General features: G+C 52.5%; 11 protein-coding genes across 11 annotated transcripts, besides 2 other annotated features; 5 read left to right on the top strand and 6 right to left on the bottom strand.

Annotated features, from left to right (window-relative positions):
- Window positions 1-443: 443 nt before the first annotated feature.
- On the bottom strand, window positions 444-1,067 carry EKO05_0000803 (Polyubiquitin; the record flags this gene model as incomplete). Its single annotated transcript, XM_038937025.1, has 4 exons — window positions 444-500; window positions 565-824; window positions 945-992; window positions 1,046-1,067. The coding sequence occupies 4 exons, from the start codon at window positions 1,065-1,067 to the stop codon at window positions 444-446; spliced, it is 387 nt and encodes a 128-aa protein (XP_038803347.1).
- Window positions 1,068-1,690: 623 nt separating this feature from the next.
- Window positions 1,691-3,428, bottom strand: EKO05_0000802 (uncharacterized protein; the record flags this gene model as incomplete). The annotated part of the gene is made up of 3 exons (XM_038936706.1): window positions 1,691-3,105; window positions 3,166-3,265; window positions 3,315-3,428. The coding sequence occupies 3 exons, from the start codon at window positions 3,426-3,428 to the stop codon at window positions 1,691-1,693; spliced, it is 1,629 nt and encodes a 542-aa protein (XP_038803346.1).
- A 699-nt stretch (window positions 3,429-4,127) lies between these two features.
- On the bottom strand, window positions 4,128-4,844 carry EKO05_0000801 (translation initiation factor eIF5A; the record flags this gene model as incomplete). Its single annotated transcript, XM_038936897.1, has 4 exons — window positions 4,128-4,192; window positions 4,245-4,377; window positions 4,434-4,700; window positions 4,827-4,844. The coding sequence occupies 4 exons, from the start codon at window positions 4,842-4,844 to the stop codon at window positions 4,128-4,130; spliced, it is 483 nt and encodes a 160-aa protein (XP_038803345.1).
- Window positions 4,845-5,426: 582 nt separating this feature from the next.
- Window positions 5,427-7,227, top strand: EKO05_0000800 (Vacuolar protein sorting-associated protein 52; the record flags this gene model as incomplete). The annotated part of the gene is made up of 2 exons (XM_038936707.2): window positions 5,427-5,622; window positions 5,672-7,227. The coding sequence occupies 2 exons, from the start codon at window positions 5,427-5,429 to the stop codon at window positions 7,225-7,227; spliced, it is 1,752 nt and encodes a 583-aa protein (XP_038803344.2).
- Window positions 7,228-8,303: 1,076 nt separating this feature from the next.
- EKO05_0000799 (uncharacterized protein) lies at window positions 8,304-9,587 on the top strand (the record flags this gene model as incomplete). The annotated part of the gene is made up of 1 exon (XM_038936640.2): window positions 8,304-9,587. One exon carries the CDS (start codon window positions 8,304-8,306, stop codon window positions 9,585-9,587), a length of 1,284 nt encoding a protein of 427 aa, XP_038803343.2.
- A 1,103-nt stretch (window positions 9,588-10,690) lies between these two features.
- On the bottom strand, window positions 10,691-11,541 carry EKO05_0000798 (uncharacterized protein; the record flags this gene model as incomplete). Its single annotated transcript, XM_038937066.1, has 2 exons — window positions 10,691-11,121; window positions 11,181-11,541. 2 exons carry the CDS (start codon window positions 11,539-11,541, stop codon window positions 10,691-10,693), a joined length of 792 nt encoding a protein of 263 aa, XP_038803342.1.
- Window positions 11,542-12,749: 1,208 nt separating this feature from the next.
- Window positions 12,750-13,781, top strand: EKO05_0000797 (Alpha-galactosidase; the record flags this gene model as incomplete). Its single annotated transcript, XM_059635502.1, has 1 exon — window positions 12,750-13,781. The coding sequence occupies one exon, from the start codon at window positions 12,750-12,752 to the stop codon at window positions 13,779-13,781; it is 1,032 nt and encodes a 343-aa protein (XP_059491485.1).
- Window positions 13,782-14,191: 410 nt separating this feature from the next.
- Window positions 14,192-15,511, top strand: EKO05_0000796 (uncharacterized protein; the record flags this gene model as incomplete). The annotated part of the gene is made up of 1 exon (XM_038944799.1): window positions 14,192-15,511. The coding sequence occupies one exon, from the start codon at window positions 14,192-14,194 to the stop codon at window positions 15,509-15,511; it is 1,320 nt and encodes a 439-aa protein (XP_038803340.1).
- A 100-nt stretch (window positions 15,512-15,611) lies between these two features.
- On the bottom strand, window positions 15,612-16,518 carry EKO05_0000795 (uncharacterized protein; the record flags this gene model as incomplete). The annotated part of the gene is made up of 2 exons (XM_038936850.1): window positions 15,612-16,276; window positions 16,338-16,518. The coding sequence occupies 2 exons, from the start codon at window positions 16,516-16,518 to the stop codon at window positions 15,612-15,614; spliced, it is 846 nt and encodes a 281-aa protein (XP_038803339.1).
- A 319-nt stretch (window positions 16,519-16,837) lies between these two features.
- On the top strand, window positions 16,838-19,684 carry EKO05_0000794 (uncharacterized protein; the record flags this gene model as incomplete). The annotated part of the gene is made up of 2 exons (XM_038936538.1): window positions 16,838-16,961; window positions 17,022-19,684. 2 exons carry the CDS (start codon window positions 16,838-16,840, stop codon window positions 19,682-19,684), a joined length of 2,787 nt encoding a protein of 928 aa, XP_038803338.1.
- A 5,078-nt stretch (window positions 19,685-24,762) lies between these two features.
- Window positions 24,763-24,814: a tandem repeat.
- Window positions 24,815-25,158: 344 nt separating this feature from the next.
- EKO05_0000793 (Guanine nucleotide-binding protein alpha-2 subunit) lies at window positions 25,159-26,623 on the bottom strand (the record flags this gene model as incomplete). The annotated part of the gene is made up of 6 exons (XM_038936710.1): window positions 25,159-25,258; window positions 25,307-25,545; window positions 25,596-25,725; window positions 25,779-25,907; window positions 25,958-26,303; window positions 26,500-26,623. The coding sequence occupies 6 exons, from the start codon at window positions 26,621-26,623 to the stop codon at window positions 25,159-25,161; spliced, it is 1,068 nt and encodes a 355-aa protein (XP_038803337.1).
- Window positions 26,337-26,375: a tandem repeat.

Here is a 26,623-nt window from a genome sequence, read left to right as displayed (position 1 = left end):
TTGCTATGCGATTGAGCTGGACCAGTTCACTAGGCGGCGCCGTTCGATCTCTCGCGCACCGATTTGCTACACGCAAGAGCTGCCTTGATGTGTACCAGCTCCACAGCATCAGCGTACGGTACGTACAAGCGCCATAAGCGACGTCACAGCAAGAGTTGGTGCGATTGAGCTCACATGAAATCCTCGAGTTGGTGGTGATTGCCTCATGATATTCTCTGTCATCTGCGAAGGATCCTAGGGACAGTTCTGTGCAAGAAGGAAAGGTAGAATCGTATTCACTCTACAAGCCCCAATCCCATCATCATGTTCCTTAGCCGAGTGATAAGCACAGATAAGACTCCATGTGCAAAAGCGAACAGTTCTTTCGTTGGACTGTCCGTCGCATGCATTCGTCGCATTCGTTTCACCGACCCCGACTCGCCAGACGCCGTTGTGCGAATGATTTACTTGAGCTTCTTCTTGGGGCGGAGCTGGTTGGTGTGACCGCACTTCTTCTTGCGCTATGGGATGTTAGTCGAGGTCCGCGTCATGTCACTTCGGTGTGACACAATGGTGGAAACGTACGCAGTTGACAGCCCTCGGCGGCAGACGAGCGTAGCACTTGCGGCAGATCATCTTGTCGCAGTTGTACTTGGAGGCAAGGGCCTTAAGCGAGGGCTCGATGATACCACCACGGAGACGAAGGACCAGGTGGAGAGTCGACTCCTTCTGGATGTTGTAGTCGGAAAGGGTGCGACCGTCCTCAAGCTGCTTGCCGGCGAAGATCAAGCGCTGCTGGTCCGGGGGAATGCCTTCCTTGTCCTGGATCTTGGACTTGACATTGTCTGTCCAAAGTCAGCCGCCTGTTCCATCCATCTTCCTCCACATCCACCAGCGGTCCCAGCAATGGTCCGAATGTTGCGCAGTAGGTGTGCGGTGGTGGCGATGTCAAAAGGTGTGCGTACCGATGGTGTCAGAGGACTCCACCTCAAGGGTGATAGTCTTGCCCGTCACTGCAAATCATTAGTGTTGTACAGGCGATGCATGCTGCAGGTGAGCGACGTACGGGTCTTCACGAAAATCTGCATAGTGAAATGCTGCTGCTGTCGTGAATCCGGTAGGTCGAGTCGTTGGTGATGATTTTTGAGAAGGTGCCTCCAGGGCTTGTGCTGACCTGCAAGCGAGTCGCACTATACCTTAACAGGAAATCGCCACTTCTGTCCTTGAACATCACAAGCGATCCGGTACCAACAAATCGTCCTTGTTCAACCAAATCACTGCACTATTCTTCACTGCACGACATCTGAGACATGTGCAGAAAAAATGCCACATGTGTTAATGTAGAGTCAGAATAAGTCGCATGACCTACCACGTTGTTCCGAACGTCGCGTTCGAGATGACGGCGAAATCTCAAGTACTACGATCTTCATAGCTGTCGCTGTCCTCGCTGCCGATGTTCAGTTCTCTGTCGTGGCCTCCTTCGCTACCGCTCATGTCGTTCATTATCGCTCATATATGACTACATGGTCCACCGGCCGACCTAGCATCATGCCTCAATGGAAACATTCAAGTGCACATGTGAATGTGATAGTCCTAGCTACTGTAATGACTTTACGTTGGAATGGTACATTCAATGGTCAAACTGCAATTAGTGAGACCCTATCATGTGCATGTTACCATTGAGATGATATGCTGTAAGCTAGGGGACTCTTCAAACGCTGGCTGGTCGCTGCTTGTCTGCCTCCTGCGTCCTCCGCCACTTCTGGATTCTCGCTTCTGTAAAGAACACCGCCATCGTCAACATATCCATCGATAGCCCTGCCAGCTTTGCTACCTCTTCGTGGAATGCCTTAGCATGTTCCGGTAGATCTTTCTCTTTCTTGTAGGAGCGATACAGCTGACCAGGTCTCAAAGTGCCCGTATTGTTGTGTTCATCATCCACTGTTGCTCTTACCTCTATAGAGCCATGCACAGCTTCAACCATTGCCATTTTGTCGTTTTCCGGCAACATGTCTAAGGTCGGGTGGGCAGGAGCTGCTGATCCACTTTCAATCGGAAACATGCCATACATTGCATTCCGAAAGTCGTCTGTGCTCTTCGTTCGCTGGATTTCTGCATCATCAAGGAAGGTTTCGGCGTAAAAGTCGAGATACTGATCAAGGTTATCAGACGTTAGATCGAAGATATCATTTTCCTCAAAATTGGTCAAATCCTCGACTGTGAAGCGTTGATTTGCGCCTTTCTGTTCCCTCTTCTTGATTTCAAGCTGCTCGTGCCAGTGTCTCCAATTTATCACCGCTGCTGTGGGCTCGGTGGCTGAACGAGGGTGACGCTGTTCGTCATGGAAAGGGTACAACAGCTTGACGCACACAATAAGACAGCCAACAAGTTGTGCTTCTGGCAGATGTCTGATACCAAGCTTCTTCTTTCCTTCTTGCTGGAATACGAAGTCGTAGCCAAGTAATTTACCGAGTCTAACAGTCACGTCGTAGACTTCGAGTGGCAGTCCTAGCTCTTTAAGGTACCGGAAAAGCAACAGTCGGTGATTAAGTGGTGCCCACGCAATCTTATGGTCTTTTGTGATGCTTATTTGTAGATCGGTGAGCGCTGCGTAGAATCGCTTGTACCTCAGAAGTGCGTTTGGGTTGAGAGTGGCATGATAGGAAGGTGATAATCGGTCCCGCATCGTGAGAGGCAAGCATTTTATCGCTCCTCTGTATGCTAGTTTGCCTTCCGTGACCCAGTGATAGATGTCGCCTGGTGTGATAGGCAACCGTAGTGTCAGGATTCCCAGATAGCACAATGCTAGACAGTCGAGGAGGTTGGGAATGCCATCGAGCTTCCTTTCTCGTCCTTTTGGCGTTCGGAGCGTAGTTGTTGCGCCGTCCGTCTCGCTCTCGTCAGTTTCCAAGGTACTGAACACCTGCGATTGAGGTTGTGAGTGGATGCGATTGTCACTCGCAATTCTCTCACCAAATTGAGCGATACGAAGAGCCCAGAGATCAAAGACAATAAACTCCAGCTCTGCCGGCAGCCCTTGATCTTTAATTAGGTACCACACTTGGTGTCGCAAGATGAGTTGGAGGCATTTTAGATACAAGTCAAGAGCATGCCGCCCACTGAAGTCTGACCGGTGTTGTCACGTCAGTACATGTGCGGTATTGATAGCGACATTTTCAAACGTACGTTTCACTACTTTTACTTGGTCATTGACATCCTTCTTCTTGCGTGTCCTCGTAGTTGTCGCAAGGGTAAAGTCATCATCGTCCGCCGCGCGAATCAAGCCCTGCCTGGCGTCAGCGCAATACCACCGTGCTTGTATAATTTTGACCCACAAATTGTTGATGTCCGTTCTGGCAATAACGATAGCCGTCTTCCCCTTCTTCGTACCATCGCGACCGACAATTCTCTACGCCACAAATTGGACCTTTCTCCAGACGAGATTCCATGAGTTGAGAATGTGTTGTGATCAATCTGGCGTTGCCTTGATCATTACAGAAGCACCGGAACGAGCTCCAGTGCAAAAGGATTGGTATTAGCTGTGGTACAGCCCAGCCAATCGCAATAACCGCTCTAACGCTTGGGCGAAGGCCGCAGCGCAGTGTCCAGTCGTTGCTATGCGATCATTAATCTTGCAGAGGGCTGTCGCCTGGCAAGCGATTTGGCAAGGCCTATTTCCCTTTTTCGATGCAGTGTACTATGGAGGGAGTGTGGTCATGAGTGTGGTTATAAGTGTAGGTTTGATGCAGGCTCAAGGTCGCACAAAACCGAAGTTGAAGTTCGCTCACTAGCGCGTAATTGTAAATCCCACATTCACCAAAGATCGCCAATCGAAAAGCAGACATTTGCCGTAACATCATCACCTTTTTGTTCATTTGTCGTAAGGGATATATCTAGGAAAGGGAAACAAATTCGTAAATAGTTTCCCACACATGGCAATGCAAGACCTCAAAATCCGTCCGAAGAACCACAAGCATTGGGAACCATCAGCGCAGGTAAATCGCACTGAGGAACGCCAAAGTGACTGCAGAAGCTGCAGCTTTGCTCAAGACTATGGCGAGTCTCGCGCAATCTGATTTCCGGTCGGAGTTCATCAAAACTCCGCGACTTGCCCTCTGCTGACAGTCGATGTATCCAACGCTGCGAATTTATTTGGGAGCCTCCTTAGCATCGATGGCGGACTCCTCACCCATGGCAGTGAGGACAATAACGCCTGTTCTTGGTTAATGACAACTCGAAAATCGCTGTGCATATATCTGGCTTACTGGTGTCCTTGCCGTCCTCGGTGAAGAGCTTGTGGATCTTGTCGCCAACTTCGCCGTCGGGAAGCTTGACATCGTCCTTGGTGGAACCGTCGTCGGACATGAGGGAAAGGAAACCATCCTCAGAGACGTCGACCTGTGATATCATGTGAGTCTTGGCGTACCCACACAAAAACATGTGGTGTCACATACGAGGAGGTACTCCTGGCGGCGAACGTTGGGGACGTTCATGTTATGGGTGGAGGGGCAGAGTTCTTCAAGCTTCTTGGAAGTGAAGATGTCGATGGCGACCAAATGGACCTTGGCGTGACCGTGCTTGCCGGTCTTGGAGGTGGTCATTTCGACGATCTTGCAAGGGCGGTTCTTGATGACGACGAAACCGTTCTTCCTCAGAGCAGAGCACTGCATGGGGTAGGTCTGGGAAGCACCGGCATCGGCGCTGTCGAAGGTGTGCTCATGCTACACATTGACAGTCAGCATCATGTTGGGAGAGCGCATTGTGGCGGCGTGATGCCTGCGCGCAGAGGGCAGTGGCCAACCGAAAAGGTGGGGTAAAGCCATGGGCGGAAGTCGTAAGGAACGTACCTGCGCGTCGTCGGCCATGGTGATGAATGAAAGTAGTTTGCGACGGGTGGGAAAGAAGCTGCTGTTTTGTCGAGGTCTGGGGGTGGTGGGGTGGAAAAGGCGGACTTTATGGATGGAAGAGAAGTCTGCACTGTCTGGATTTTGACCAACCTGGATTGCCCCTCGCGACTCGGATGGCCAAGCCGCTAACGGTCCACCCACCCCTGTCCGGACCGATGGGCGCCGAGCTTTGTAGTGGACAGCTGCTCTTGTTGACAGCTCCTTTACCTTCAATTCCCACAATGCGCTCTTGAAGAGGATCGAGGCATCATGTGGGGTTTGGATAGGCTCTCTCAGTACTCGACACCTACGGGTACCCCTCCCCCGCGACGCGACTCGTACTCTCCGGCTCCTCGAAGGGTTTATCCAGGGCCGGGCCCATTACCCATAAGACCTGGCCTGCAGCCACGAACGTCGTCACTCTCCCTCGTGTCACCAGGAGCTTCGAATGTAAGCTTGCCTTCAACGGCACGTGGACCAAATGGCGCGCCGTTGCGCCGTCGGCCAACAGGAGGTGTCCCTCCCAACGTCCCAGACCCAGTGCAAGTGTTGGCGTCGATCATGGGAGGACCGTCGAGGAGGCCAGCCAATGGAGATGGCAATAGCAATCCCATACAACACAGACCAGACGAGGTGGATGCGGACATTGACTTTGGGGAGCTGAGCCTCCGTGATTTCGCAGAGCCTGGTCTCTATGAGCAGCGGCAGAACAAGAACATGTCTGTACATACATATAGCGCACAATCAGTCGAAGAATGTACGTTTCTATCTTCTGTCCCTGTGTCTTGTGCTCATCATGTCTGCAGACGATAAGGAGAAAGACAAATTCGAGGACTTGCACAAGTCAATCATAGCGTGTGACGAGGTGCTAAAGTCGGTGGAAACATACCTCACAAATTTCCAGGCAGATCTAGAGGCAGTATCAGCCGAGATAGAGTCTTTGCAGAATCGCTCGATAGCACTGAACACCAAACTTGAGAACCGAAAGACAGTCGAGAAGCTGCTAGGCCCTGCGGTCGAAGATATCAGTATATCTCCAGCAGTTGTGCGCAAGATCGCTGAAGGTCCGGTAGACGAAGGCTTCGTACGTGCTCTAGGGGAGATTGAGAAACGCTCGAAGATCATCAACGCCAGAGCAAAAGAACAGCCAGACTTGGGAGCTCTGTCTGACATCAAACCGTTACTCGACAATCTCACAAATCGTGCTGTCGAGCGGATTCGAGACTACATCGTCGCTCAAATCAAAGCTATCCGCTCGCCTTCAATCAACGCACAAATCATACAGCAACAAGCTTTCCTGAAATACAAGGATCTGTACGCCTTCCTTGCGAGACATCAACCAGAGTTGGCCCAACAGATAGGTCAGGCATACATATTTACGATGCGCTGGTACTATCTGAACCACTTTACACGATATCGCACGGCCTTGGAAAAATTGAAGATCCATGCCTTGGATAGATACGACGTCCTTGGTGAGGATCCTAACACCAAGCGTGGTGGCACACTTCTTGGTCAATCGCGCAATGTACCAGCCACATATGATGCATTCTCACTTGGGCGACGTCGAGATGTGTTGAAGAGTTCTTCGACCAGCGCGCTTACAGCTCACGTTGCAGAAGAAGAGAAATCGGCGCACTACCTTGAAGTTCCTTTCCGAAATTTCAATCTTGCACTGATTGATAATGCATCGTTCGAGTATTCCTTTCTTTCGACCTATTTCGCGCCATCGCAGAACTTCCATGCGATATCGCGAACTTTCGCAGCGGTCTTCGAACCCACACTTGCGATGAGTCAAGCTTTGACAAAGCAGCTTGTAGAAACAACGACAGACACTTTGGGTATATTGCTCTGTGTGCGACTAAATCAGCATTTCGCGTTCGAGCTGCAGAGAAGGAAAGTGCCCACCTTGGATGGATACATAAACGCTACAAACATGCTTTTGTGGCCACGCTTCCAACAGATTCTCGATATGCACTGCACCTCGCTGCAGAAGCTTACAGCATCCTTACCGAACCGCCCCAGTACCGGCGCAGCACTGCTAGGTGGAAGCTCAGCCAATGCAAATACCACAGCGCCAACCCCACTTACACAGAAGTTTGCCAACTTGCTGCAGGGCATCCTTGCGCTCTCGTCAGAAGCTGGCGATGACGAGCCCGTAAGTGTCTCCGTGGGCAGACTGAGAAGCGAGTATGAAGCGTACCTCAACAAGTTCAGCAGAGCTGTCAGTGATGCAAGAAAGAAAGAGCGGTTCCTATGCAACAACTACAGCCTTGTCTGTACTATATTGGCTGATGTAGAAGGGAGGCTTGGAGAAGAAACTAGAGCGCATTTCGAAAATCAGCGAGACGCTCATGACAAGTGATCGCTCAGATCACTGTGCGAGAGAAACCGTCTGCGCACATTGACTCTTCGTTAATGCTGAATGGTCCTCTCAAATGGATTGAACCAATACAGAATACACCAAACCTTGCGCTACGATCCTGTTTCTGCTGCACTCGCCTACTTCAATAAGGTGAGCTACGTACCTTCCTCGCTTGATACTAGCGGGCGCCAACCCTTGTCGATGCACAGCCTCCTCATGTCGTTGAGGTCCAAAGGTCGCAGTCCACCTCTCAGCAAGCATGTCCAACCTTCACGAATCAGTCGTCAGGAGCCGCGCGCCAAGTCACAGACCAAGTCCCATCACGGCACCCGAGTATGCAGTTGCAGGGCGGTTCTGCGTACCGTGCCTGGAGGTGCTCTCAGAGCTAGGAGCGAGCGGCAACCGTCCCTGGGTTCACAGATTGTCGAGCCAGGACGGCTGCAAACTTTGTAAATTGTTCCTTAGATCGTGAGTAATATGCTTTGCGATATGTGATCTTGTTCATTGAGCAAACCCCCAGAAAGAAGACAAATCGAAACGACACTTCAAAAACTGCTCCAGAGCTATTCGTCGTCGTCTGGTCCTCATTCGGAGGTACTGGTATCGAGTTCAGAGTGCAGAGAGGCCGCACACATGTTGGACGCGGAACCCCAACGGGTTGGCTGATCTCCAACCGGGTTCATGCAAACATCGACCACCACCTGCACTCGCGTGTCCTGCAGAAAGACAAGGTAGAGTGGGATATTGTCAAAGACTGGATCAGGCACTGCCGTGGAGACCATGCCTGTAGCTGTGGTCTCAAGCAACCGTTGGCTATTGCAGGGTTCCAAGTTATCGATTGCTTCTCACGTAGAGTAGTGCAATTACCGGATAATCTTCAGTTTGCGGCATTGAGTTACTGCTGGGGACGCTCAAAAGAATCACTGACCTTCGCCCACCAATTGCCAGAACGTACATCATGTGTTGTCGAAGATGCTATCACAGCCACTCGAAGATTAGGCCTCCATTATCTCTGGGTTGACCGGCACTGCATTGATCAGTCCGACTCAGCAACTAAGCATGCTCTCATCCAGAACATGGATCAGATCTACCATAATGCGGCAATCACTATCATCGATGCTACTGGGGCCGATCCCCGGTATGGACTCTCTGGCGTTTCTTCAGCAGAGCGACGATCGCAGGAAATCATCAGTTTCAAGGGTCAAAAACTGATCTCCATTCCGAACATGCAGCATGTGGTATCTTCAAGTAAATGGGGGATGCGAGGCTGGACATACCAGGAGGGACTTCTCTCTCGCCGACGCCTTGTATTCACAGATACCCAGGTTTACTTCCAATGTCTTGAACAACATTTCTGCGAAAGCCTTTCCGTACCCCTAGAAGATATCAGTCGAACATACCAACGCGAAGTCAAACCCTTGATGCAGCACACCCAAGCTTTTCCATCTCAAGGCGCCGGGACGCTCCATCATCATCTCTATGAGCGCATCCAGGAGTACCTTTTGAGAAGATTATCTCATGACTCCGACGTCCTTCACGCTTTCACAGGCATACTCCATCACTTTCTCCGCATGCAAAAACCTGTTTATCACATCTGGGGCATTCCTTTTAGAGGCAACAGTGCAACTGCCAAGGAGTCTGTCCAGGACAATTTCCTGGCTGCCTTGCTCTGGCTACCAAGCTTCGACTGGAAAGGCACCAAGCTCACTCGAAGAGCCGAGTTTCCATCCTGGAGCTGGGCGGGTTGGAAAGGTATCTGCGGGGCGAAATCTGGCCATGAAGTTGCAAAGACGTGCAATGTCGTCAAGAATGTAGAGATTGGCGTGGAAACAGACGACGGTCAGCAAGTTACTGTGGCTGGCTATGTTGCACACATACAAGACGAGAGCCACAACACATATCGTTTCAGGCGCAGCTTACATCTAGTGGGCTGGATGACTTGCGTTCGACTGATCCGATATGAGCAGTTGAGCCGAAGCGACACCGATCTTAGTGATCGCGGCTCTACATCAGTAGTCGATGTGTTGGACGAGACCGCACGGCATAAGCTATGTCAAGCGACGATCATGACACACCACTCGGATGGCCGACCAGTCCCAAGCCCCGAACAGTTGTTCGACGAGCTCTGGCCAGTCCTGCTTTACTTCGGTCATTCGGGTGTGATGCATGGTATCATTCTCAGGCGAATCGCAGATGCAACTTATGAAAAGCTGGGAGTTATGCCGTACCTCAAAGTGGATCCTGAAACAGGTTCCTCATCACAGGGCTTAGGTCACTGCTACCTGATCAAACGAGATTACGGGCCACCACATAAGCCACTGAAGCTACATTGCGAGCGGAAGAGTATAAGTCTTGTCTAGTGTAATTTTTTTAGTCTTCCAATTCACCAAAAGCATGCGTCTCCCCCTCCTAGTGGTCACAGTGTCTTCCGAACACTCAGTCAACCCTTGTGTTCTCGCACTATCTCTCGAACGTGAACAGTTCTCCCAGGAGCTCTGAGACTGGACGTATCCCAATAACACTCACCACTCATTGAAGTTCAGATCGAACCCAAGTGTCGCCGCAAACTCGCTGGCCCAGCCCACTCCAACTCGGTCGACAAAGCTGCCATACACAGACATCTGGAAGCTCGGCCGCCGGCCAGCAATGGAACAAGATTGTAGAAAGTAGACAACGTCTTCAAGGACGGGAAAAATACGAACGGCACCGACTCCTTGCTTCGATAGCATTATCGCTCGACTGCCTGTGCGCGTATGTCAGCAATCAAAGACGCGCCAAAGTCTGGGATACCCATCTTCAAGCCCACTAGCGAGAAGCACGGTCTTCAGAACGTCGAAGAAGTCAAGCGCCATGGTTAGATGCAATGCTGCTGTGTCAACGTCGGATTTCAAATCTCCGGCCTTGATGAGTGCTGTGGGTGGGACCTTTGCTATTTTGGATTGCTCTCTCGACTAAAGATCGGCTTTCTGCTCTTACAAGCCTGCAGGCGAGGAGGAGCCTGATAGGAAGCGATACATGAGTATTTTTCCAAAGCCCGCTTTACCCGTAGATGTCGAGTGATTTGCGGGTTCTGTAGGATGGCGGTCGCTTGTCGACCATGAGCCGCAGCTCTTTGGGCAGTTTAATAAGGCGAAATGGCGCTTTCGTGCTCATGATTCGTGCCGGCGAGTGAGCGAGTGTTGTTTTTTCCAGAGGAAAGGGAGGTGTTGTAAGGGACAACAAGTTTGGCAGGAACGAACGACGCTTGTGACTGTACCGCGGTACTAACTTACCCATTGTGTGATTTGTCTCTTACAACTCAACTCTTGGCTCTTTGTTGTCGCTACGAGTGTATCGGTTCGGAAGAGTAGCTATGTTCCACAGAACGTGGTCGCGTTAGGTCAAAATATGACGTGTAAGAGTAACGCTATCAATGCGCCACGAAAGCCCAGTTCAACTCATAAAATGGCAACCAACGACCCAGCTACACATCCGCATCTGGCACAGCGTTCGCCCTAGCCCAATCCTTGATGTGGTCGAAATTTCTGCACACATGCTCGCTCTCATAGTCCGGCCAATAGCCGCCCATACCCTGTTTGTCCGGCTCGCTCGTCGGATGGAAGGTAAATACATTCACATCGCTCAAGCACATGAGATTGATCCTCAAAATCTCAATGCAGTGGTCCAAGTGCTCGCGCACCTTCTCAGGCACATCGTTGGTGTCGGACCACGAGATGGACTTGTAATGGTCGGGATATGTGCTCATGCGCAGGAGGTTGAGACAGTGCAGCTGGTGGAAGGCTTCGACGCCGACACGGTAGCCGGTTTCGCCCGTGGTTGGATCAGTAACCTGCATTGCGTCGTCTGGTTTGTTTAGCTTCGGGAAGTCGGACTTGGAGACCATCTGGTCTGGGACTGCAAGTTTTTGTTTTTTTAGCTATGAACACTTTAAGAAAGACAACTAGAGAACATACGGTACGCGATGTCCATCCATGCTTTCTCGACTTCTTCTGTAGTGCCTACGTATTTGGAAGAGTTCAAGGGCTTGGGTAACGAGTATTTTACGTGTGAGTATTCAACTTCGTGCATGGCTGGTGAGAAGATGTCGAATTGATCCATGAGTTTTGCTGCCGCGTGCCCTGAGCTGTCCTTCTGGCTCATGACGGCGCATATTAGACTCAGCATTGAGAGTGTGAAGATGAAGAGATTAAACAGTGTAAGATACACATAGTTTCGCCGCCGTGTAGTATCGGATTCTTTGAGATATGATGAGTTGAGGAAGGCGGCATTCTCGTAATCGTCATTCGAAGGGGTGGCTAGTGTTTGTTTCTCCATAGCTATAAGAGATGCGTTGATGATTGGTACGCTGGTAGTGCGGAAAGCTCTGTATAGAGAATTATGTTGATATAATTGCAAGTCGACCGGCGAGAGAATCAAAAGACAGGTTGCCCTTAACGCTGGGAACGGTGGAAGAAGCCTGGAAGATGGAAGACAAAATGTCTCTGCGCGCCTGGCGTATCAAGAAGGAACAATGCAAGTGTCGCAAACACGGAAGAAGAACCTCGCTGGGCCGTGTAATACAGGCTATTGGCATGAGGCATCTGCGGTACCTTACGAACGCAACTTCAGGTGTCTGCGACAACGCCAACCCTCGATAAGCAGTTGACAAGCCTTCTGCGACACTTCTAGGGGAGCGTATACCACACTTCTGTTGGTTGTCGTGGTATTTGAGTTTCGAGATCCGCGCTAAGCCAAGACTTGGAGGCCATAGTCCTTCACCATTGTTTCAGCTTGGCGATCGAACAAAACTGGGGCTGCTTTTGTATCTTAACACAGGTTGTGTTTGATGGAGCGCACTTGCGTGTTAGATGACAGTATGGGCGATTTTACGCGCCCGATCTGCTTGTCAGTGTGTAGTGGTCTGCAATTTTGCTGCATTGAGAACGCGGATTGCAAGACTAGTGGGTATAATGGCCAAAAATTGTGGGGATATAACGGCCAATGGGTTTTGGTGCTCAGATCGCGACATGTCTCGTGAGTCAGCGTTTGTTCGAGTGCCTTGGTGGCGGTTTGAAAGTGACGACGTCGTCGCGCGGGAATAGAACGGAAATCTTGCTATGCTGTTTGAGTTTGACATCAGATGTTGACATTTCCGGACAACCGAGCATTGGCATGGCTTGTCAACAAGATGCAAATCGACATGCCGCAGGGTGCACCTTCCCTTCCGAGAGCGAATCCGCGGGTGCATCGTCAGGAACGCGGGCGCGTAGCAGGGATAGTAGCTTCCTTCATGTTCCGTAGTCAATGCGAGGATGTCTCAGGAACTCAGGTTCCGTGCGGTTTGTGCAAGTATCGAAGCGATATGCAGTTGTGGGAGTGGTCACCCCATATAAGGTGAGCGTGTTCCAGAGGAAATGCTGGCAAGCGTTGAACGTGCTCATTCCTTCTCAGACCTTCTCAACCTGTTTCATCTCTTCTCATCTGCCGGCAGAACATTCCATTCGTTCAAGGATATTTACGAAATAAACATCAGCTTACTGAATATGAAGTTCAGCGCGCTTACGCTTTTGGCACTTGGTGCCTCGGCCACCGCCTACGTTGTCAACGACAAGAAGGTCGTGACTAATAATGCCGTCGAGGCTCGTGTAGTGGTAAGTCAACTGAAAGATTCAGTACCAAGATTACCTGCTAAAGTCCCGAAGGGAAGCGGACCAGTCCGTGCATCTGCTCTCGTAGCTGCTTTGCAAGCTCGTGACCCCGAGCCCCACCATAAGGGCAAGGGCCGCAAGGGAAAGAACAACAAGCGTGAGGTTGAGGTTGAGGCTCGCCAGGAGGAGTTCGACCAGGCTGCTGATGACGCTCACTGGGCGGACCTTCACACCCGTGAGCCCCACCACAAGGGCAAAGGTCGCAAGGGAAAGAACAACAAGCGCGAGCCTGAGCCTGTTGTTGAGATCGAAGTCCGCCATCACAAGGGCAAAGGTCGTAAGGGCAACAACAAGCGTGAGGTTGAGATCGAGGCCCGCCACCACAAGGGCAAGGGTCGCAAGGGAAAGAACAACAAGCGCGAGGACGAGAACGAGCCTGATGAGAATGAGGCCGACGAGGATGAGGCCGATGAGGTGACCAAGCGTGAGCCTCACCACAAGGGCAAGGGCCGCAAGGGAAAGAACAACAAGCGCGAAGTCGAGGTTGAAGCTCGTCAAGAGTTCGACCAGGCCGCCGATGATGCTCACTGGGCGGATCTCCACACCCGTGAACCTCACCACAAGGGCAAGGGCCGCAAGGGAAAGAACAACAAGCGCGAAGTCGAGGTTGAGGCTCGTCAAGAATTCGATCAGGCCGCCGATGATGCTCACTGGGCCGACCTCCACACCCGCGACGCTGAAATTGAGGCTCGCGAGCCCCACCACAAGGGCAAGGGCCGTAAGGGAAAGAACAACAAGCGCGAAGTCGAGGTCGAGGCTCGTCAGGAGTTCGACCAGGCTGCTGATGACGCTCACTGGGCGGACCTTCACACCCGTGAGCCTCACCACAAGGGCAAGGGCCGCAAGGGTGGCAAGGGTGCCAACTAACCACCTTTCGTTACTCGTGATATCTTGATTGCGCTGGTGCGATCAGGGCGGGGATGGCGGAGTCGAATAGTCGAATCCGGAAGGGGAATAGGAGATGTCGAATTTCAGTCGTGCTTTGAGTTATACCTATATATTGTAGATGCTATCGTGCAGAAGTTTCTAATGATTTAACGATACTCTTACGTCGATATCGTGCCGGATGACTGGATTGATCCATCGATTCGGTTCGAAACGTGAATGGAGAATCGGTGTTTGGATACCATTGAATTTTTAGTGGTTGCGCGAGTGTGATATTGGGCGAGCACTGGTGGTAGAGGTATTGAATAATTGACCTCATATGGCTCGCTTGGTATATAAGCTTGTGCTCTGTCGACGCTCAGCACCACACATCCGCATTGTCACGGCTCACTATGGACTTGCTGCCACAAGAGCTCCTCGACGGGATCATCGAACAACTCGCCGTATACGACTTCCCCACCAGCGCGCGCTTCCCGATACTCGACGGTGTATCGCGACAAGCCATACTGAATGCTCGGCTGGTTCGACGCTGTTTTCGATACTCGAACATCTTGACGAACCTTTTCATCGCGGTGATGGAAGAGACACCATTCCTGTGGCATGGCAGCCAAATGCCAAGGCTTCTCGAGCTGGCCAGATCAGGATACGCAGGACGCATGAGTACTCTGTCTCTCAGTAGCATGAACCCCAGACCATCGCAGCATAATCTGCTCGTGGGTGCAGCGAGTCAAAGTGTGCGATCTGGTCGGCCGTTTACAGCGCTGGTACCGAAGGACCTCATAACCGCATTGCGACAATTCGTTCGTGTCAAACACCTCAGATACTATCCGATTTCGCCCAAATGTTTTCAGGAGGCTCGGCTGAGTGGCACGTCCAGAACCGACGCTGATCCAAGAGTGCGGTATGGGTATTCGCAAGACAACGACAATCTTAACTCCTGGCTGCGCGGGCAACATGAGCCTACTCGGATATATGATGACGCGATGAGCGACTCTGCGAAAGCGGGCCTGGCTTTAGAAAGCGTGACATTTCCTCTGTTTGGAAACAGAGCATCCTATTGTGGTGTCCAGATCACAGCCGTCCAATTCCCTCGAGCGCTGAAGCGTCTTTCCATCTCGCTGACTGATCGCTTTCACGACGTTGCCATTTTCGAGCCCTGGCTTGGCGGTTTGAAACACCTCACGTTTCTAGAAGTGGCCATATCGAGGAGTCCAGAAAGCCTTGGGCCATGGAACTCATTTGCGAACTGTCGACGGCTGACAAACATAGATACACCGGCTGCCAGCGATCAACTGTTCCGGCTGGAGGAACTGCGCCTGATGTCAGACAATCAAAGTTGCTTCAGTGAGCACGACTTGCTCTCAGGCTTGGACATGTTTCCCAACCTGCGAAAGCTCGGGCTTGCGCATATCCTGATCAAGTCTCAGACGAACAATGCTGTTTCATGGAGCAGCTTTGTTAGGCGGATATCCCCGAGAGGCTTGCAGCGATTGTGGCTGTTAGACCCTCGCGACCTTTGGACAGACGGGTATATGGGCCGAGCTGGGCATTACTTGATGCGGAAGTATTGGGGTGATGACAGGGTAAAAGCTGCTGCGCAAGAGGTTCGGCTGGTCGACACGGAATCGCTATGGGTAGAGGATCTGGAACCACCCAAGAGGCGAGACTTTGACTATCCTGGGTTTGCTGTATTCGAGCAGCTTTCAGTGTAGGACTCCACAGACCAATAGAAGAAGCAGCTGTAGAGTAGAAATGCAGGACATTTCATTCCGGGTATCTCGTTAGCCCTATTGTTGTGCTGACGTCTGCGCCTCATCGCTTCCTCGTCCGCTTGGGCGCAGGCTTCGCCTTTGTTCGGTTGGTCCTTCGTGTAGTAGGAGCACTGTCCTCCTCCTCTGATTCGGAGCTGGATTCATCGTCGTCATCTTCCTCGTTCTCTTCTTCTTCGGAGTCTGATACGGTGGACTGGGCCTTTGTGGTTTTGGCAGCAGCGGCTCCAGCTTTTGCTCCCTTCCCGCTCTTGACAGTCGATCTACTAGCTCTTGTGCTCTTCTTTGGCGGCGGCGTTGCGTCTGCCACGCTCTCTGCCTTGTGCGAATGCACGCCGTCCGGTAGATCCTTGAGCAGGCCTAGGCCCGGCATATACAGCGCCTTCTCGTCTTCGACAGGCATCATGGGCGGGGATGAGGCCTCAGACGACTCAGCGTCGCGGAAGCGTGACTGCCACATCATGGCGCCGAACTCTTCTTCGGGCAGCTCGAAGTCTGGGATAGTCTCAGGTTCCTCGCGGCTCGCCGAGTCGGGGTCTTCTGAGAAGGTGAACTCGTTCTCGCGCGCATCAAGTGTCTCGAGGTCGTAGAGCTGGTCCAGCTTCTTCCAGATGCCGGGTATGCGCGTGTGTGGGGCCTTTTCAGTCGCGAAGCCGTGGGACGTCATGTCGTTGTGTATGGAGATCATGCGAAAGTGCTTGTGCAGGCCTGCGGCGGTGACGTCAATCGACAGGCTCCTGGCATGACGAGAAAAGGGCTGTCTGCTCACCGGTCGGCTTCCACTTCATCATGCTCTTCAGCAGTTGGATCTCCTGCTCGTCCTCCCATGGATCGTTGAGGAGCTCGTCCTGAGCGGGCGCCAATGCGGCCGAGGCCTGCGGTGTTCCGGGCTGGCCGTCCCCGAGCGGCGTAGAAGCCGCACTGACCTTTGCTTTCTTTCGCGGTGGCATGGTGAAGTGCAGACGCGTGAGCAGGGTGAAGTGCAAACGCGTTAGCAGGGTGAAGTGCAGACGCGTGAGCAGGGTGAAGTGCAAACGCGTGAGCAGGGTGAAGTGCAGACGCGTTAGCAGGGTGAAGGTGTGTTGGGGAATGTGGAGGTGGAGGGTGACGCGCCGCAGGTACGATGGAGCTACCGTAGCGGCGCAGGGATGCTGTACCTAGGGCTGGCTGCCAGCGCTTCGGCGTCATGCCCTGCCCCACCTACGCGCCCACGCGCCCACGAGCCCTCACGCCCTCGCTTTCTCCCCACCGGCCCGTAGACCATGGACCATGGACGACGACGGCGATGCGGCGTACAGTCCCTTCTCCAGCAGTCACGTGTGGAGCCACACGGCGTCCGCTGAACATGTGGGCCCCTACGAATCGTCGCTCTTTGCTCCCCTCGAGCTAGACAGTAGGTTTGCGCGCGTCAAAAGTGTGCACAAACGCGTGGCAGCCATCTGACGGCCTCCAGTCACCTCGATCAAGTTCGACCACCCGTATGCACCGAAACATGACCTCGACCGCGAGCTCCGACTGCCCGACTTGGACACATTCGATTTCGGCCCACTTCCAGAGCTCGATGGCCTCGACGCGTCCAGCGTCTCCATCGAGACCCCAGTCCTCGAACCAGACGAGGATGTTTGGGAGGTCGCTCTCGAACTAGGACCTGCGAACAAGCATGTCTTGTTCTACACATGGGAGAGCTTGGAGAACGGCCAGCAAATCGAAAGTTACACGCCCTACATCACCGAGCGCGGTCCAGAGGTGTATGATGCTGCACTTGCACACGACGATGGCAAAACACCCGCTGGAAGCGTGGTCAAGGGACATGTTCTTCTCCAATCGCTGTGGAATCTTGGCCTCGGCCGTTCGTCCATCCTTTTCCACTTCAACCCCAAGCTAAAGAGCTTTGAGTCCACGATTGCCCATGGGCGCGCTTCAGGTACCAGTCTGCCTGCAGCACAGAGCTTCCTCGGCCGTTTTGTGCACATTGGAAACACCTTCCTGTACCTCAGGGCTTTCGTCGAACGCACATTCGCTTCGACCAACTCAATCCCAGCACAAGTCGCCCTAGCCACATCGATTTCGAGCATTCTTGGGACACTAGAGAGCCATCTGGGCAACCACTCGGGAAGCGTGGCATCACTGCTTCAGCTACAGCGACTGTTCACAAGACCTCGCGAGATCCTTACCCACGTGGCTCGTATGACAGACTCTGTCAAACACGCCAAGACGAACGAGCAGCTCGCATCCATCCTCCACCACCGGATACTCGAGGTGGAGGAGAGCAACGGATATCTCAGACACATCTCAGGCAAAATCTTGAGCCACGTTGCTGCGCCTAGCCTGCGATTGGTTGGCGAGTGGATTGGCATTAGACAAGAGCAGGGGCCTTTACCCATTCATGAGAGAGGCAGCTTTGTGGCTGTCGAGGAGGACGCACCGGAACATGGCCCCCTGGAGTACACCTACCGGTCCGAGATGATGCCAAGATTCATCACTCCAGAGGATGGTAATCTCATCTTCGACACAGGCAACAGTCTGCGGTTTCTGAAAACACAACATCTGGACCATCCACTGTCGAATTTGGATAAATTTGACGTACAGGCTCCGGAACTGGAGTGGAGTTTCGCATGGCAAGACATTGAACAGATCGCAACGAAAGCTAGGAAGTACGAAGAAGCGCTCCGCTCGACGATTCTCGAGCTTAGTCAAGGCCAGAAAGACGCAAGGCTACAGTCAGCTCACTCCATTTCTACTAAGGCAATTGAGCCAGCAGACCAGCATAGCTCAGATCTTGAAAGCTTCTTTGAGAAGTCTATTGAAGATATGAATGCGCAGCCCAGACCACCCAAGGACAGTCTGCCAGACGAACTGCACATCTTGTTGAACCGTGTACTAGCACACGACCAAGACTGCACCTCCAACACGTTTGCGCCACCAATGTCCATTACATCCGCACTGTCCTTTCGCCCACTCATCGCCGCTCAAGCAAAACTCGTCAACGCAGCAACTCTTCGTTTGTTCTTCCGGTCTCATCAATTGCGGCTCCACTTATCCCTGCAACGACAATACCACCTCCTTGGTGACGGTGTCTTCTCGTCGCTCCTGGCTTCCGCCCTTTTTGACCCCGAACGAGAAAGTGCGGAACGTCACAAGGGCAAGATGCGCAGTGGTGTACACATGGGACTCCAGCTTGGCTCACGCACCGCGTGGCCTCCAGCAAGTTCTGAGCTACGGCTTGCTCTTCGTGGAGTTCTGAGCGAAAGCTACTACTCTTCTGCCCTCTACTTTTCCACTCTTACCGCAAGCCCAGCCCCGTCAGCGAACAACACGATCTACGGCAGGGACACCGACTCTCTTCCTGGACAACTAAATTTCGCGATCCGCAACTTGACTGAAGCTGAACAAACTCTCGTCATGGATCCGTTTGCCCTTCCGGCTCTCGACTTTTTACGCCTTCAATACGTTCCTCCTCCCCCTCTGCACTTGGTCATCACAAGCACATCTCTGGAGAAGTACGACACGATTTTCAAATCGCTCCTACGCTTGTCGCGCACTCTTTTCGTCGTATCCCATCTACCACGTCGATACGAGAGTCCCACAGCCCGCAGATTTAGAAATGAAGCGCACCACTTTGTGAACACGTACACAAATTATGTCTTCCAGAGCGGGATCGCTGAGCACTGGAATGAGTTCGACGCTTTCGTGTCTGCACTTGAGGGGAAGCTTGGCGAAGAGGACAAAGCTGGTGAGCTAGGTATACGTGTTACCGAGGGCATCTCTACGCTGAGAGATGCGCACGAGAAGTGCTTGGATAGCATCATGTTTTCTCTGCTTCTCCGGCGCAGGCAACGCAAAGTGGTCGCACTAGTGGACGAGGTCTTCGAGTGTGTGCTGGCATTTGCGAAGTTGCAGAGAGGTGAAGCTAGTGCAGACGATGAAGATAAAGGAGATGCTGCTACAGTTGAGGAGCTGTATGCCAAGCTCAAGGTCAAGATCAGGGTGTTTCTGAGCGTTTGTAGAGGGTTGACAGGAAAGAAAGGATATGGGCGGAAGGGCACGACAGAGGAGAACAGCATCGAGAGGCTGGTAGTTGCGATGGAGATGAACGAGTACTTTGCTAGTTCTTAACGGGCCCTCCTATACAATCTTTGTGCAGGGCTTCCAGCCCACGTGGCTGGCCGTACCGGGCCGCTGCCACTAGCTCTCCCCGCCTTGGCATCGCATCACTCACGTTTCTTTCACGATCTCCACCAATTACCTCAACGACTCTGTTTGTTTGATTTTGGCTCATTGCGATCAACGGCAGTCGCGAGCTCGATTCTTTGCTATGTCGGCATCGCTTTTGAGCCCCTAGACCATGGACTGTGCTCTCCCTTGATGCCTCTAGGCTCAGCCCACGCCCAAACCCGATTAGGAGCGCCTTCACAACGACATCGTCCGATCTATTTGGGTCCGCCTGGACTGCACAAATGTCTGAAAAATCCTCAGGCTACATAGGTCGCTATACTCAGTCCAACACTTGGGTTATTTACTGAGCTTGCCGGCTGGAAGATTGCTAGCTCATACAACTTCTTAATTATCCTGCTTGCCCCAATGCAGGATTTCGCTCTCGAGAGCAAGTCTTGGGCAAAATATTGAAAGCTTGTTATTCAGGGTCTTATTAGAGGTATAAATCACAGCGATGACGCTTCAATGCTGACTCTTTACGTGTCGGCACGTCCTTGTGTTCTTCTGACTCTTCTTACTTTTCTAGCGCAACTTTGCCTCTATTCTTTCTTCTACTGTCCCACGCGAAGAAGACTTATTCACCTTGATTTAGCTATGCTGGGTTTTTTAACAGACGTCATTTCACGGCTGCGGTAGCGTTCCTTCACGGGGCCAATGTGGCACTCTTGACCGGTCTGCACAGTCCTTCTGCGAGCATACCACGGTGATTTAGGCTAGGTATACGCGAGTGCCTCAGCATAGTCTCAACGCATCATGGACAGTAGGGGTACACGGAAGCCTCCCGTTGCGCCATGCGCTGCATCCTGCGTATCTCGTGGCGAATCCTTGTTCTTGTAATTTTAAACAAGCGGCGATACCCTGCTCTACGTAGGGCATCGCAATCTTCCGCAGCATCGGGATGACACAACGCCATAGTCTGGCATCGCTGCTGCCTTGGCCTACGCCGCTCTACCACCTTCAATATTGGGGACCAAGGCGGATAGTCCGAGCGCCACTTGCACCAGATGTCGAGTCAGGTCTTTTGTCCAATCAAATGTAGTTTCAAGACCAAAAGGATGGTCTGATCACCGCAGGATTTCGTTGCGGCGTGGGAAACTTCACGGCCTAGAAGACACCCCAGGGTCGCCTCTCCGCTCTACGACCTGCGGTACAGCTCTTGTTGCAGGCTCGAAGTAAACCGCAAGGGCCAGGGTGGCCGTTTCCCCGGAGTGTTCCAGGCTTCCCAGTGCGGCACTTCCGCTGCTAACATCCAAGACCTATCACAATCTTGCACGTAGCGCTGTGATCAACTTGCTTGGAGGAGAAAGGGGATGTTTTTGAGTGATGGTCAGAAAGATCAATCCACTTGCTGTATGTCTCCTCAACTGCATCGGCTACAGATGTAGTCTTCATCCCAGATCGCCGCAGCTTAGATTTCGAGCCTATCTAAGCTTTAGACCAACACTATCAACACGACTGCAGTATCGTCGCAATCATGTTGTTGCACTAATATTCATGCAACGCCTGTGCACAGAAGAGGTACACATCCCCCAACGTATCAGTGACAAGGCTATCTGACCCTGCACAAGATATTACGGTCAGGTCGGAGTCTTTGTGATCCCTTGTGACAAGCAGGTTGAGCAGAAGGTCGTTGCTTGTTCAACTGCAGCTCGCTTGTTACTCTTTGCCATTTTCAACTCGCGCCCGCTTCGTTCCTGCATTGTTTCCGGCGTTAAAACAACCACTACAGAATGGTCAGGTAGGGTACTGACCGTGCCACCACACTTCGGTTGGGGGATCGGGGATCTTACCGTCACGGAACCAGGGTGTGAGAAGGTAGGCAAACAAGGCAATGAGGTAGCCGTCACCACGCCGTCTCGGGGAAACCAGGTGTCTGGCTGTCAGTCTATTGCGATCCAAGCTATGCTTGCAACGGGTACCTTGCAGCTTGGGCACTGGATCCTATCCCTTCAGGCGTCCCGCACCCGTGACCAACCAGATCGATATGTGGCTGTGAAAGATTCCACCTCTTTTCCCAATAAGAAGACAAAACTACTGTTGTGTTACAATTGCTTTTCCTCCCCGACTTGAGCAGCTGGCACGGTGCGCAACATGCCATCTCGATCCCACGTGGCTAGGACATCACGGCTCTCGGTTAATCACACGCTGCAGGCGTTGATGGCACACGTTTCTGCGCCCACCAATCCCGCTTACGCATCTCAAACGACATGTTGCGTTTCGGTACTACCCGCAGTGTAAGGACGATTTTGGAATGGCTGTCGAGGTGTAGTCATCAGTAGTATAAAGCTCTTCGCGTATGCTCTATCAAACCCACTCCAACAGCACTTCACGAGCATCTTCGCAGTACGCTTCTGCGTATCCAATCCAATCGAGCCACCTGCTGCTATTCCCCTCGCCTCCCAACGTCCCAGCCAAGATCTGGGATTTTCATCTAAGCCCAACTAACCATCCCGCCACTCTACGGCCATGGAATGTTCCACTCCCAACAGAAGCTGGCTGGAGATTTGGAACACGGCCATCGGCTCTGTCTTGAGCGTGCTTCAGTCCGCCGAAGTCATCTTTGGACTGTACAGAAATGTGCTTTCGGTGCGCACAGAGCAGAACCAGTGAGTATCGAACCATCTTCATATTGCCCTCTTGTTTCGCTCATAAGAACGTAGGCGTGAGTAGACCTAGGTAGATGGAGTTGCTCGTTTGCAAAAAAAAAAAAGGGGGGGGGGGGGTTACGGACGGTCGCTGTGATTCTAGAGATTGGTTTAGATATGATTTGGAGATTGTTGATTGATAGCTGGCGACGTGTACAGACACCCTTGCAAAGTGACCATGAAGGGCAGTAGAGATTTATAGATAGATATAGCTAGAGAATCCAAGTACCTCCTACATATAGCTTCCGTCTTGTCTTGCCCATAAGAGAAACTACGAATCAGTGTCGATGTTGCCCTTTCCCGTTATTGTGTTGTCCATCAAGGGCCAGAGATATCTTCTCTGCCGGTGATCTCCACTCGCTCTCGTTTTTACAGTGGCTAGAGAGCATAGCAAAACTTTGTGATACGAGCATCTCTACATCTTGCCAATTATAACACCCAGCATCGTGATCAGGCTCTTGTAGATTATCCAACAACATGTGCATAGACATGCACCCTGATCCAGAACCATCACATAAAACTCTTTCCTAGGCCCTGATACTGTGATTTTTGGCCTTAAATACAGAACAGGACTTATGCTTAAGCTGTTAGTGTTTCATTTATCTCCACACCGATTCAATTATTATTCGCTCCGTCGATTCTGCACAGTCAATACAGCGCAGAAGCTAGCGCAACCAAACACCTAGACAGCGTCCCTCTGTCACTGCGCGCTGCCACCATACGCTGGATCGCTGCTGCTCCTGTCGTCGCGCTTGATCAACCACCCCCTGCTGTCCGCCCAACTCGCACCTGTCCTCTCAAAGTGCCAATTCTGCCGACAAGCAAAACCGGATTCTTGCTTGTGCCGTCTTTGCTCGCATGCCCCATGCAGTCGATCCATTCCGTATTTTCCTACGTGAGCAGTGTGTCGTCGCCCCGTCAGCAAGGCCAAGCTTGGACATCCGGTTTGGGAAAGCACAGTTTTATGCAGCGGCGACAGAAGAGTTACCAACCCATGGCACGACTGCAGGGCCAGCTGAAAAAGGTCGAGTACCTGGTCGGGGAGGACCTTCGCGCGGCACCGTTTGTGACATGCCAGTCTCTCCTTGCTAGCGCTGGGTCGTTACTCGGAAGGGTTGCAAGGATGAAGTGCGAAATCCGGGTGCAGATCATCAAAACATGCTCGAAATGTCACAGAGGCTGGATCCGTGCGTACCCCGGTTCTCACGGACGACAGCGCTGTGCCACCACGCCCAAGACGTCTCTGTCCTACGGGAGATGGCTTGAGCGTCGCCCATGGGCGTTTACGGTGTCACTAAGCAGCGCTTTGCGATACTGCACGGAGCAGATCCTTTGCACGCTGTACGACGTTCCTACCCGTTTCTTCTCTCTTCTATCGTCTAAGGCTGCAAATCACGCCGTGTGCCATTCCTGCTTCACAGCGACATGGTACAGGGCCGCTCCCATTTGGGAAAAGGACGGCGGGTAGACATGCCAGGGTGAAGTGCTCGTGGAAGCAAGAAGAGTTGGACTGAGCGACCGCTACCGTCTTTGTTCCGCTCCCGCTGTAGATCAGCTTGTGCACAGCTATTCGAAAGCCGCAGCGAAGTCCACCGTAGATCTCGCGTGAGAGGAATGGGTCCAATGTACTCCCAACCACAGTGCTACCCCGTCAGTAGTGTTTGTGGATGGTGAGTCCTTGATGCACGACCCGGAGACCTTGGAGCCTGCAAGTTGCGACTACGCCTTCTCTCGCGGCCACACCTTCGCACACGGTGCAAGACAGAAGTGAGAAATGCTCCCAACGAGATCAAGTCTCCAGATTCGCCCCATCAGGACTACGACACGAGCCTGGAAACTAACCGCTAGGGAAAGGCTAGCTCTCCCTCCCTCCCTCAGCGTGTCAGACACCCTCCATCCATCGCTCGCTGCGGCTTTGCTGGCCTCAGTCCACAAGTGACCACTCTCGCTGTCGCTGTCGCCGTCGCCTGCGCCTTATTCCGCTCTCTGTCGTCAAACAACGCCCCTGCTCTACTGACATGGACAAACTATTGCGACAACAGGCGGCTGGAGAGTAAAATAACAGCATTGCATCTTTTTCCTTGTGCGGTTGATTGAATTACGTAGGTAGTAGTAGATGGTAGATGGTAGTAACAGGTCAGTTTGCAAGCGCCCTGGTTTGCAGACGTCGGCGGCATGTTGCTCAAAGAAGCGGAACGACAGAGATCGAAAGCGTGATAAGGAGAGACTATAGCGTACAAGTGCTCCGAGGCAGACGCTATCCCACCATGATGTATGGGCCAGATGCCGCATGCTTCCCTACCCAACTTTTACTCCCAACAATAACATGAGAATAGACAGACTAAAACAACGACAACAGAGCTGACAGACAGACAAACGTACAGACCGTAGACGCAACAAGCTTGGTAGGACGAAGGTCCCAACACCAACAAGAACAGGGCTAGAGGGTAATCATACACGCATTCGCGTGCCAAAATGAACAAGCAACAATCCCCAAGGGAATCTTCAAAACGCCGGTGAACTCCAATGCTGCTGCGCTCTTGTGAATGGCTAGAGGCAATGATATCTCCAAATCCTGATGTCGTGGCCGAAGTGAGAAGGACGAATCCCGGGCATGGCACGATCGGAGCAGTGATCGTAAGGGGCTCGTATATTATATAGTAGGAGGGCGCGGTATGCACAGCGGTCGACGTGTGGCGCCAGAAATGGTGGAAGGCTTGGGTGACGGCGCTATAATATACCGGAGTCTTTCAAGGCATTCTGCAGTATTGTTTCCTTGACAGCAGCGAAGACGAGTCGAATGTTGGAGGTGTCGGTGGCTTGTGTGAGGCTGTTGAGGTCAGCAACGGTTAGGCGGGACTGGGTGGGCAATACTCACTGAGGATACAAGTTGAGATGGGCGCGGTTGACTTGGTTGAAGCGCCAGAGAAGGTACTTGGCGGCACGGTTGACATCGTTGCCACCTGAGTAGTCGGGGAAGTAGTTACCGAGCGGCGACCTGGCAAGCTTCGCCTTGAACAGGTCGACTTTGTTGAGGAAGAGAATGATCGAAGTCCGCATAAACCATCGGCTGTTTACAACCGAGTCGAAGAGGACCAGACTTTCCATCATGCGGTTCTGGGTGCGCGAGTCAGTGGCAGAATCAGCGAGTCAGGTAGTGCCCGTACCTGCGAGCTCTCTTCCAACAACACCTGATCGTATTCGCTCAATGCCACGCAGAAGATGATGGATGTGACGTTTTCGAAACAGTGTATCCATTTCTTGCGCTCGCTTCTCTGCCCGCCAACGTCGAACATGCTGTTTCAGGTTAGCGGAAGTGCCTCAGTGCCCGCCCAAGGTGGCCCGCGTACTGTATGCTCAGTTGGCCCATTGTGAATCTTGTCTCGTAAATACCAGTGGTCTTGGTTCGTGCGCGCAGGACATCAGACTCGATGGGGATGTAGTTGGGATCTGATATTCGCTCGACCTCGTCGAAGAAACTGGCAGGGTTAGTGGCGCGGCGGGGAGAGGGGACGGGGAGCCAACGTACTAGGGCGCCGAGTCCATTAGGTAGAATTCGCTCGAGTGCTCGAGCACTTTGCCTATGCAGCCGTCGCGCCACAGGGAGGTGATGGCCTGGCCGACTCGGACGTCCAGCGGCTTCTCCGGGTCTGGGTCGACGGTGTACTCGACGAGGTAGTTGCAGTACTCGTCGTTGCCAGGGATCTCGGGCTCGATCTCAAACTGTCGCATGGCGCCAATGAGGGCTTTTGCGCAGTCGATGACGTTCTTGTATATGGTCAGGCGGTACATGGCAAGCTCTTCTTGCGTGTAGCCGTTCTGGTGGATGATTTTCATCTGCTTGACAATGGTCGACTTGCCGCTTTCGCCGGAGCCTGTGGGATGGGTTAGCTTTTCGAGTAGTGTACGGGGGTGGGCGGTGGACGGTGAGCGGGCGTGGGCGATGGACAGTAAATGGGCGATGGACAGTAAATAGGCAGTGGACAGTAAATGGGCAGTGGACAGTAAATGGGCGGTGGACAGTAAATGGGTGGTGGACAGTAAATGGGCAGCGGACGGGCGGCAGCGTACCCAGCAACAGAATCTTGCATTCTCGCCGTAGCCGGCGCGAGTCCTCCTCGAGCTTGCGGTCAATAGCCTGGCTGCGCTTCTTCTGCTCGCCATCCTCGGGGCTGGAGCTCATGCAGATGCCCAT

Source organism: Ascochyta rabiei, chromosome 1 (genome assembly GCF_004011695.2).
Source record: "Ascochyta rabiei chromosome 1, complete sequence".
Taxonomy (NCBI): domain Eukaryota; kingdom Fungi; phylum Ascomycota; class Dothideomycetes; order Pleosporales; family Didymellaceae; genus Ascochyta; species Ascochyta rabiei.
The sequence above is the reverse complement of the archived record's forward strand: the minus strand, read 5'-3'. Positions and strand labels throughout refer to the sequence as shown.